The following is a 12,016-nucleotide window of genomic DNA, read 5'->3' as shown; positions in this document are numbered from 1 at the left end:
TCTTGAGGAAACGGTGAAATGAAATCATACAAAATAAATGGAAGCATGCACATGCAGGAGAGGATTACCAAAACTCAGTTTCTCCATCATCACAAAATATCCGTGAAATTATTTTGTGCCTTATATGTACTGAAACATATTAAAAGACTCAAAGACCATTAAGTGAGCTCCATAAACTCTTTAAATCAGTTTTCAATTTAAAAAATATAGTTTATAATTTCAACTTGACCACACATTATGAATTAAGTAATTAGCTTTAATTTTGTGAGATAGTTTTCAAGATTTGGACTTTCATTTTCCTATTTGATTATAATAAAATTAAAATTCACTGACATAACTCATAACTACAGGCAGTAAAACATTCCATGTTCCCTAAATATATGTATACAGTTCTCATTATCAAAGAGAATAAAATGAACAAACAGTTGGAGATGTAGCTCAGTGGTAGAGCTCTCATTGAGCATGTGCAAGGGCCCAATATTTAACCTTCAATACAGTAAAAAGTAAAACAGAGTAAAATGAATACTGTGTACATATTATATTTTTCCTGCCTTCTTGCTAAGTGTTTTAAGAAAAAAAAAAAATTTTGGAACGGGGTGGGGGGGCATACTGGGGATTGTACTTAGAGGCACTTGACCACTGAGCCACATCCCCAGACCTATTTTGTATTTTATTTAGAGACATGGTCTCAATGAATTTTTCAGCACCTTGTTTTTTTGGCTTTGAACTTGTGATCCTCCTGCCTCAGCCTCCTGAGCCGCTGGGATTACAGGTGTGTGCCACCCATGCCTGGCATTTTAAGATATTTTTATCACATGAAATTCCTTTTTGATATTTTACTCCAGAGAAAGTTTCCAGCTAAGGCCTAATTATGAAATAAGGAATTTTCTATAAATTATGGATTTTAAACATAAATGTGCAAATAAAAATTATAACTAATATAGTAAAAGTGTTATAAGTCCATGAAAAACATTTACTTCTAATCTTAAGTAATATGAACAATTATACTTACAGAAAAACTTTCAGAATAATGTTTCAGGTATTTGAAAACTGTGTTAATTAAGGACAATTTATTTTACTTACCATGAAAAAAAACCTAAACACTATGTGAAATAAGAAAGAAAGTAATCTTATTTTCTGTGTTTAATACCCTTGTTGGCTTGAGATTCAAATCAAATTAACCTTGTGCTATTGTCTGGATGATTTACCCCTTTTGAGTTCAGGTACTAAAAGCTTGGCTTCCTGTATATGGCCTAGTGGGAGTTGTTTGGGACACTGGGGATGCTGTCCTGGTAAGGGTTTAAGGTAGTTCTCCGGGGATCTTGTGTTGGTTCAAGAGAGTGAGTTGTGATTTAAAAACAACAACAACAAAAACCCCTCCTTGCACTTCTTCCTGTTTTATCACGTGATATGTCCCCTCTGTAAATCCACTGAGATGCCATTTACCATCCTTACTAGAAGTGAACCCATGTTGACACATGCCCTTGGACCTCCCAAACTATCAGCTAAATAAACCTCTTTTCTTCCTAAGTACTGAGCTTCAATACTTTTTTTTTTGTTACAGTAACAAAACTAATATAGTTTGATCTATAATACTACTATAAAGAACCATGCAACTCAGCTCATATCAGAAATATCGCAAAGAGAATTTACAATTAAAAATAAGCATGAGGGTGCCTCTGCCACCATGGCCGGGAGGTCTTTTCTCTCAGCAGGGGTACTGCCTACACTGCTATCGCAGAGGCCACTGCCACAAACACAGCGGCTGCAGCATAGAAGCCATCTTGAGGTTTTCTTTCTGGGAGCTGCTGCACCCAGACTTAGAAACAAGAATCATCTGATCATCTCAATAGATTCAGAGAAAGCATCAGACACACTACAGCACCCTTTTATGTTGAAAACACTAGAAAAACTAGGGAGAGTAGAAACATACCTCAACATCGTAAAAGCTATATATGCTAAACCCAAGGCCAGCATCATTCTAAATGAAGAAAATTGAAAGCATTCCCTCTAAAAACTGGAATAAGACAAGGATGTCCTCTTTCAACACTTTAATTCAACATCATCCTTGAAACTCTGGCCAGAGCAATTAAATGAAAAAAATTAAAGGGATACAAATAGATGAAGAAGAACTCAAACTATCACTATTTGCCAATGACATGCTTCTATATTTAGAAAATTTTAAAAATCCCACCAAAAAAAAAACTTTTAGAAATAATAAATGAATTCAGCAAAGTAGTAGGATATAAATCAACTCCCATAAATCAAATGCACCCTCTGAAAGAGAAGTTAGAAAACTACCCCATTCACAAAAGCCTCAAAAAATATAATAAGATATTTGGGAATCAATCTAACAAAAGAGGTGAAAGACCTTTATAATGAAAGCTACAGAATATTAAAGAAAGAAATTGAAAAAGACCTTAAAAGATGGAAAGACCTTTCATGCGTCTGGATAGGTAGAGTCAATATTGTCAAAATGGGCATATTACCAAAAGTGTTATACAGACTTAATGAAATTCCTATTAAAATACTGATAACATTCTTATTGGATTAGAAAAAGCAATCATGAAATTTGTTTGGAAAAATAAGAGACCCAGAATAGCCAAAGCAATCCTTAGCAAGAAAAGTGAAGCAGGAGGCATCATAATAATAAAACCTGAATTATACTATAGAACCATAGTAACAAAAATAGCATGGTATTGGTACCAAAACAGACACATAGACCAATGATACAGAATAGAAGATATAGACAAACCCACATAAATACAGTTATCTCATACTAGACAAAGGTGCCAAAAATATTCACTGGAGAAAAATATAGCCCATTTAACAAATGGTGCTGGGAAAAATGGAAAGTCACATGTAACAAAATGAAATTCAACCTCTCTCACCCTGCATGGAACTCAACTCAAAATGGATCAAAGATTTAGGCACTAGAACATAGACCCTGTGCCTAATAGAAAAAAGAGTAGGTCCAAATTCCCACCATGTCTTCCTAGGGTCTGACTTCTTCAAAAAGACTCCTAAAGCACAAAAAATAAATTGAAGAATCAATAAATGGGATGGACTCAAATTAAAAATCTTCTTCACATCAAAAGAAAAAATCAGTGAGGTAAATAGAGAATCTACTAATTGGGAACAATTCTTACCACATGCACGTCAGATAGAGCACTAATCTCTATGATATATAAAGAACTCAAAAACCTTAACACCAAAAAAACAATTAACCTAATAAATGGGCCAAGGAACTGAACAGACACTTCTCAAAAGGTGATATACAATCAACCAACAAATATATGAAAAAATATTCAACATCTCTAGCAATTACAGAAAAGCAAATCAAAACCACTGTAAGATTTCATCTTACTCCAGTCAGAATGGCATCTGTTAAGAACACAAACAACAATAAGTGTTGGCAAGGATGTAGGGGAAAAGGCACACTCATATATTGCTAGTAGGACTGCAAATTGGTGTGACCACTCTGGAAAGCAGTATGGAGATTCCTTAGAAAACTTGCAATGGAACCACCATTTCACTCAGCTATCCCACCCCTCGGTTTATACCCAAAGGACTTAAAATCAGCATTCTACAGCCACATCAATGTTTATAGCAGCTTAATTCACAAGAGCTAAACTCCAGAACTAGCCTACGTGCCCTTCAATAGATGAATGAATAAAGAAAATGTGGTGTGTGTGTGTGTGTGTGTGTGTACACAAGTTGTTTCAGAATTTATTTGGAAGAGCTAAGGATAAAATAAAGTGAAGAATCTACTGAAGAAAAAAACAAATATGGAAATTCTTGTTTCACCAGATATCAGCACTTACTTTTGATCTATAGTGATTTAGATGACTGCCAATTAGAGCAGAGGAACCAAGTGGAGTTCAGGGACAAATCTTTTTGGTTTGTCTTTGAAGAACAGAATTGTTAATTAGTAGTAGTAGAGTAATAATTTATTCAATGTATCATTTTCCATTGTTGTGTTACAAATTATCACAAACATAGTAGCTTAAAACAGCACAGATTTATTATTTGAAGTTCTGGAGGTCAGAATCCAAAATGGGTTTCACTGAGCTAAAACTCAAGATGACAGCAGAGTAGCAGTTCTTTTGAAGAATTTAGAGAATAATCCATTTCCTTGCCTTTCACAGCTTTAAAGGCATTCTTCATGCTTTGGTTCATGGCTCCTTCCTTCATCTTCAAGGCCAGCAGCATAGCATCTTTTTCTGACTCTTCCTCTTCTGCTTTCCTCTTCCACTTTAAAGGATTCTTATGATTACTTTGGGCCACATGGATCATCCATCTTGACTTGAAGGTCAGTAGATTAGCAGACTTAATTCCATCTACATCTTTAATTCCTTCTTGCCATGTAACATAACATATTGACAGGTTCCATAAATTAAAATGTAGATATATATCTTCAGGAGACCACTATTCTGCTTTTTCCTTACCAAAAAAACAAAAAAAAATAAATCTGACTTCTACTTTATATCAAACATACAAGCCAATCTATTGTGGATTCAAAGCTTAACAATAAAATATAATGCTGTAGTACTTGTAGGAGATTGTATTGAGAAACTTTTATGACTCTGGGATAGGAGATGTTGACTAAATGCACTATTGCAGTGCTCTAGACAATACTAGGAGAGCTGACATCTTTATGACGGTCTTTCTACCCGTAAACATGGTATATTTCTTCTTTTGTTAAGCAGTCATTTAATATTTTTACATTTTATTGTTTTCTTCATGCCTTTGACAGGTTTATTACTAGATATGTCATTTTTTAACTAAAATTCACAGTGGTATTTAAAACTGTTTTTTAATGACAGCTTAAAAAGCAATAGCTTTTTGAATATTTCACCAAGCTTTTTTGTTTAACAATTTGTACATTACTTTAGGTAGTCTATAGTCTATTTTAGATAGTCTATAGTACCATAACAGCAAAAAATAATCATGGTGTTTCTTCTTCCTTTCCAATGCTTATACTGTTACTTATTTTCCTAGTCTTACAATGTTGGCTAAGACTTCTAGCCTGATACTGGTTGTAAGCAACAGACATCGTTGCCTTTTTCCTGATATTGAGCTTTTAATGTTACTCCACATAGCATGGCATTTGATGCACACTTTAGGATACAAATTCATTTTTAAGCTAAACCGTTTGTCATTTACTAAAGTATTTTGTTTTAAATTAGGGAAGAATATTAACTTTCTATTGGTTTCTGATTTTTGTTTCTTTTTGTCTTCATCTTCCCTGTTTCTTTTCAAATGATTTAATGTTTGTTTTTTCTTCATTTCTGTTTATTTCTATTTACCAATTTATAAGTTTATAACTATATTTCCCCCTCTCCAAGTTTTAACAAATAAAGTTGTATATGTTAATTGTGTACATGTTATTTTGAAATATGTAAACACCGTGGAATGGCTCTACTGATCTAAGTAACATGCATTTCCTCACATACTTACCATTTTCTTTATGATTACACTTACAGCCTACTCTATTTCCTTTATAAAGAATATAAAAAATTGTTATTAGTTATAGTCTCCATGTTGTAGAATAGATCTCTCAAACTTATTCTTTCTATCTAACTGAAACTAAGTAAACTTGGACAAGATATCTTTCCCACTCCCTCTACCCTAATTGTTTTGAGCAACCTCTACATTGTTCTCCATGAAGTTTGTAATTTACTTTTCTACCAGAGTTCCCCTTTTTCCACAAGCTCACCAGCATTTGTTATTTTTCTGTCTTTTTAATGCTAGTTATTCTAGCAAAGGTGAGGTGATGTCTCACTGTGGTTTTGATTTGCATTTCCTTGATGGTAGTGATTATTGAACATTTTTTTTTCATATATCATTAGTCATTTGTATGTCTTGTTTCAAGAAATGCCTATTTAGGTCTTTAGTTCACTGAAAAATTGGGTTATTTGTGTTTTTTGCTATTGAGTTTTTTTTGAGTTTTATATAAATTCTGGTTAATAACTCCTAGACAGTGTATTGTTGGCAAATATTTTCTCTCATTCTGTATGTTGTCTCTTACTGTTATTTCCTTTCTTAACAGAAACCTTTTAGTGTGATATAATCCCATTTTGTCTATTTCTGCATTTGTTGCTGTGTATTTGGGGTCACATTTAAAAAACCATCGTCCATGCCAATGTTATAGAGCTTTTCCTGTACATTTTCTTATGGCATTTTACAGTTTTAGGTCTTAAATATTTAAGTCTTTAATCCATTTTGAATGGACTTTTTTATATGGTCAGAGATATGGGTTTAATTTCATCCTCTGCATAAGGATATCCAGTTGTCCTGGCACCCTTCATTGAAGAGAATGTTCTTTCCCTATTGTATATTCTTGGTCCCTTTGTCAAAAATCAGTTGAGCATAAATGTATACATTTATTTCTGAGCACCAATTCCATTAGTGTATATGTTTATTTTTATGCCAATGCCATGTTGCTTTATTTACTAAAGCTATATAGCATATTTTGAATCTAGGTCATATAATGCCTCTAACTTTGTTGTTTTTGTTAAGGATTGCTTTGGCTATTTTGTGAATTTAATGTTTATTTTTTTTCCTGCATTTCTGTTTTTCTTTTTTATTTATAAACTGGGAAGTTAGAAAGTATATATTTTAAAGTTATGCGACTGTAATTATTAACACAAATCTCTTTAAGAATTATCTTCACCATCATTTCTATGATATATAAGACCATGTAAGATGCTCTGATTAATTCTTCCAAACATATGTACTTGTTTATACTATCTTAGCTATAATTTTCAAAGATTTCACCAATTAGCTAGTATCACTAGTTTTACTTATGTTCATAACTTAGTTTTACATATGCGTAATGTTTGCTTTGATGTTTGCCAATTTCTGTGCCCAACAATTCTTTTCTGAACTAGTCCTTCCATCTAAGTCCTATTTCCTGTATCCTCAAGTGTATTCATTTTGCAGGTCTGTTAAAGCTAACTCTCTCAAGCATTATTGAGATCTTAAAAATATACATTTATTGAGTATATAAATCTAAGATAAATTATCTCTAATCAGGATACTGATTACATCATTCTACCTCTTCTGGTTTCTACTGTCACTATTAGAAAGCCAATATAATACTTACACCTTTGATATAATCTGTTCCCCTGTTTTCCCTTCAGACTGCTTTTATCTTCTTTCTGTCTCTGATGATCTGATTTTTAAGTCCAGGGAGTTTAAATGTGGGGTTCTTTTACTTTAGTTTGTTTGGGATTGGTTGGAATTCTCTGGATGTCGAAATTGGTGTTTTCATCAAATTCTGAAAAATCTCTAGCTAGCTATTATCTTTTTAAATATTGTCTCTTAATTTTCTCTTCGTTTATATCTCTAGTGATGTTAATGTTGACCATTTTTACTATCTTATTTTCAATATTTCTACTTCATGATCTGTTTTATTGTGGATAACTTCTTTGTATGTATCTTACAACTCATAAATTCTCTCTTCAACATTGTATACTGAGTTTTGGCTTTGATTCATTCTGAAATATATTTGGTCACTATTTTATAGCCACATATTTTATTATATTTTCCCTTTATCTATCCATATGAACATATAAAATTACATTTTTCTTACATATGCTAAAATATGATTTTTATATCATATATTAGTGGATATCTGAATCTGTTGTTGGTTGTTCTCCTGACTTATAGATTCTTTTTTCCAATAGTATTTTGAGGTCTGTCTTTTTAATATCATGTTGTTTGGAATTTTATCATGAGGTATACTTTGAAGGTATATTCCTCCATAGGTATTTGTGTCACTCTGTGCTACAGACTAAAGAGCACTATTACTCTGAACCTTCTTGAAATGAATTCTGCATTAATGTTATGATTTTGTTTTCCAAAAATCTTCATAATAAAGGCTATGGTTATAAATTTTCAGGAAAGAGTTCTCCTCTATCCCCAAATCAGTATTAAGATAAGTTTATTACATTTTTTTTTTGTGTGTGTGTGTGTGCGAAAGCTTCCTTTTTAGTTTACCCTTAAGTAAAGTTATAGCCTTTTGTTATTATATCTTTGTAAGGGGATTTCTTGTTTAGAAAATTCATTTTGAGATAGCAGGATTTATGCCCTACCCCTATCTACCTTGGGCATCTGTGAAAATAAAAGTGAAATGCCATTAGGATTTAAGAGAGAATACTGCGGACATTACAGGTTTCAGAGCTATCTTTTTTCCTTCTTCCTACCTCTGAATTCACTTGATTTTGGGTTTGAAGAATTCTTTTTTTTTTCTTTTCAGCTCAGTAAAGCATTAAAAATTTATTATTTTATTCAGTAGTTTATTTGTAAGCATTTAAACCCACAATATTGCTAGAAATAGAACTCTGGTTGATATTTTATTTTATTTTTTACAATTGGTTTTATTAGTCTATACCTTCCTATTGGAGCTGACTGCATCTAGGTTATCTGAGACGGTTCTTCCTTTATTTTTTTTTAAGTAAATGACATTTTTTATTAGATAACTTATTAAAAGGGGATATGTTGATAACTTATAACTAAGTACATGTATGAAGATACAAATGGTGTGAATATACTTTGTATACAACCAGAACTGGTTGATATTTTAGTTCAGAACTTTCCTTTTTAGATAATCCTCAAGCCACAGTAGGATAGTAGGTCCAAAATAACTACTATTATAGTTGATGCTGTGTAACTGCCTGATGATAATTATATAATTTGCAGTTACTTGATTTAATCTCCCTACAATTATGTCATAAACCTGTAGCATTTTCAAAGCATAAGGATAAAGGCAACAGGAACAAAACTTCCATATAAAATAAAAATTGAATCATGCTGAATATTATTTAGTGAACTAGAGAGCTCATTTTTAACAATCTGAACCCCCTCCTGCCCCTGCCCTGCCAAGGCTCTGGTTTTCTTTGCATACACCTTCTTAAGGATAGGCTCACTGCTAAAGTAAATCAGATGCCTAAGCCTGAGTACTAAATGATAATGTTGGTTAAATCATTAACTCTTGCACTGGGTTGGGTATCCCCTACATCTCTCTTTCTAGGTGCTCTATTAGGTTTCTTTTTCTGAGTACTTACTATCTACATTAACTACATTAAGTCTCTTAACTTCTCTTGTAGTTTTTGTAACTTTCATTTGACAACATTATTTTCTGTTCAGAATATTCATCAATATATCCATCCAGTCAACTGGCATTAAAAAAGTGGACTTGACTATTGCAACTTAAAACAGTATAATACTATCTTTTAGAAATATACCAAATAACCAAAATAAGAAATCTAGAAGGTTCCAAATTAAAGTTATCATAGTCCTCCTTCCTAGCATATAGCCCTCAACTCCATTTTTTAACAGATTTCAAACATTTTAGGATTGTGCTAGATGCTTTTTTTGTGACTATTTGATGAAACAGCTCCTTTGAGTCTACCGTGGTATGGAGCTATTTACACTTGAGCTCTGGGAATATTCTGACCAACATCACTTCTGTTTGTACTGTGGTAATATGTGTCTCTTTGTAAGGCTTCTTGAGTTGAAAAATCATCCTCAACTTAATACTTTAAAAGAATGAAAATAATCCAACTATGGTATTTTGAGATAGGATATTTGGGAAGTTATTAGGATAAGTTAAGGTCATTAGGGTGGAATCTCTTGCCTTGTGATATCCTGTACCACCTTAAAACACCACGGCGAAAAAGCCATCTCTAGATATGGCCCTTCAATCTTGGACCTCAATTAGCCAACAAAACAAAAACAAACAAACAAAAAACTTTGTTATAAATCACCCAACCTGTGGTATTGTTAGGGCCACAAAGAATGGACTAATAGAGTTGACAACAGTAACTATTTTAAATCAAAATATGTTTTACTTTGCTCAAGAAAAAGTACTTAATCCCTTTAAATTTCCCAGTTATAATACTTATCCATCAATGATGAAGACCTGTCTCTAAGGTTCCTGTTTATTCTTCTTTTGGATTAAGTAAATCATTTCATTATATTTTACCTACTCAATTAGCTTGTTAGTTATATACTCTCTTACCACTTATTGATATCAAAGATTTTAATATACATCCTCAACTTATATAAAGTGACTATTTTTATATTGCCAAGAACAACTCAAGGCAATCAGAACATTTTAACTTTATTTACTTACCTCTGACTGATATGCTATTTTTATATATGATTTTGCTTTTATAGTTTTATATAGTCAATTTTCATTTCGAGTTAACCCCACTTATTTTTCCTATTATTTTATATATTTTTTCCTGTATCTTCAAACTCAATCTGGGGTAATTTTCTTTGTGCCTTAATCCTTTAGTATTTCTTTTAGGTCTGCATGCTAGTTTGCATATTTGCTGTTTTTGTGTGTCTCAAAATGTCTTTACATCACCTACATTGTAGCTGACTTTCTTCTTGCATCTCGAAGATATCCTAACTCTGGTTCCACTGTTCAACCTAAGAATTTAGTGGTCATTTTAACTGTATTCCTTTGAAGATATCTTGTCTTCCCCCTTTCCCTTTCTACCATCTCTGACTGCTTTAAGAATTTTCTCTTTGGTTTCATTTTTGGCAATCCTTTTTTTCTTTCATTTTATTTATTTTTGGTACTAGGGATTGAACTGAGGCTTAGCACCACTAAACTATATCCCTAGCCCTTTATATTTTTTAATTTTGAGACAGGATCTTGGCTAAATTGCTGGGGCTGGCCTTGGACTTGCCATTCTTCTGCCTCAGCCTCCCAAATTGCTGGGATTACAGGTGTGCATCACTGTGCCTGACCTGTTTTCAGCAATCTTACTATTATATGTCTAGAAGTTGGTGGTTCTTGTATTTCTTCTTCTTTGTCGTTGTCGTCTTCTATTTTTTTCTTTTTTTTTCCTTTGCCAAAGGGTTTATGTTCTTGTTAAATCTGGGGATCGACATATTTTGTTTCTTAATATTGGAAAATTCCAAACATTTCTATTGCCCCATTTAATATTCCTTCAGGATGTTTTGTTAGTGCCCACTTGTGTTTCTGGATTGCTAGCTTTTCCAGTTCCAATTCTGAACTATATAATCAAAAAGAAAACCCAAGAAATTTATCATGTTCTGAAATCCAGAGCCAGTCTTCCTTACTCTCTCCATCTTTCAGAGTCTTCTACTGTTTGTATTATATAATGTGCAGGGTTTTAATTATACTTAGCAAGAAAACCGACAAGAAGTATATCCCTTTCATTTTTCCAGAGTGTAAGTCTCTCCATTATAGTTATTTTCCTTTGGATCTACTAGAGGCCTATTTCTATTAACTATATGGTTTACTTTAGATTCTGGCCATGTTGTCTTGTTTCATACCATGAATGGTTTAGATTAACTGCCAGATGCTGTAGGTAATAAACTGTTGTGATAATTTGATGTCCAGATTTATATTATTTTTGTCCATGGAGAATATGCTTTTTGTAGAGAGCTAATGGAAGCAATAATCAGAAACACCATAATGGAAGCTTGAGATGATTTGAAGTGGGGCTTTAGTCCATCTTGGAAATGTTGTATATCTAATTCTTATGGTGTGACCCTTTAGAGACCTAACTCAATGTATGAGTGGTTTACTTGGCTTACTCTTGAGTCTTCATCCAGGTAGAACATGAACTTTAACTTCTGCCTCACTAGAACTGTTATTCTTTTGAAAGCTGGGCTCAGTCTGTCTTGTCTGTTGAACGGCAGACAGCTGACTACTAATAAATTGGCAGATGCCTCCAGACATTTAAGATGAATGTTTAGGGTAGGAAAAAGAAACTTAATAGGATGCAATGTTACAGAAGATAGTGAGCAAGAAAGTTTAGAGAATAAACAATTATCAACATGATCAAATGAGGCTGAAAGACAAATCAGGCTTTGGAATAAAATAAATCTTAAATACATACCATTTACTTTCTGTATAGTAAAGGAAGGCAGGACTATGGAATGTTAGAAAGTCAGATTTTTAATTAAGAGAATGACTGAGAAAAGAATGGAGACAAATTTAAGAGATCAACAAGAGATCATTAAACAA

General features: G+C 32.8%; 1 protein-coding gene across 1 annotated transcript in view; it reads right to left on the bottom strand.

Moving 5' to 3' along the window:
* Positions 1 to 12,016, bottom strand: part of LOC308640249 (putative methyltransferase-like protein 25) — a 98,650-nt gene that overhangs the window by 26,047 nt on the left and 60,587 nt on the right. Inside the window, 2 exon segments of the mRNA XM_081312220.1 lie at positions 1,729 to 1,819; positions 4,140 to 4,358. Of these exon segments, the coding sequence (XP_081168346.1) occupies positions 1,729 to 1,819; positions 4,140 to 4,358 (310 nt within the window).

The sequence above is a fragment of the Spermophilus citellus genome (assembly GCF_964194105.1).
Source record: "Spermophilus citellus genome assembly, contig: SCAFFOLD_91, whole genome shotgun sequence".
In the NCBI taxonomy this organism is placed as follows: Eukaryota; Metazoa; Chordata; class Mammalia; order Rodentia; family Sciuridae; genus Spermophilus; species Spermophilus citellus.
The sequence above is the reverse complement of the archived record's forward strand: the minus strand, read 5'-3'. Positions and strand labels throughout refer to the sequence as shown.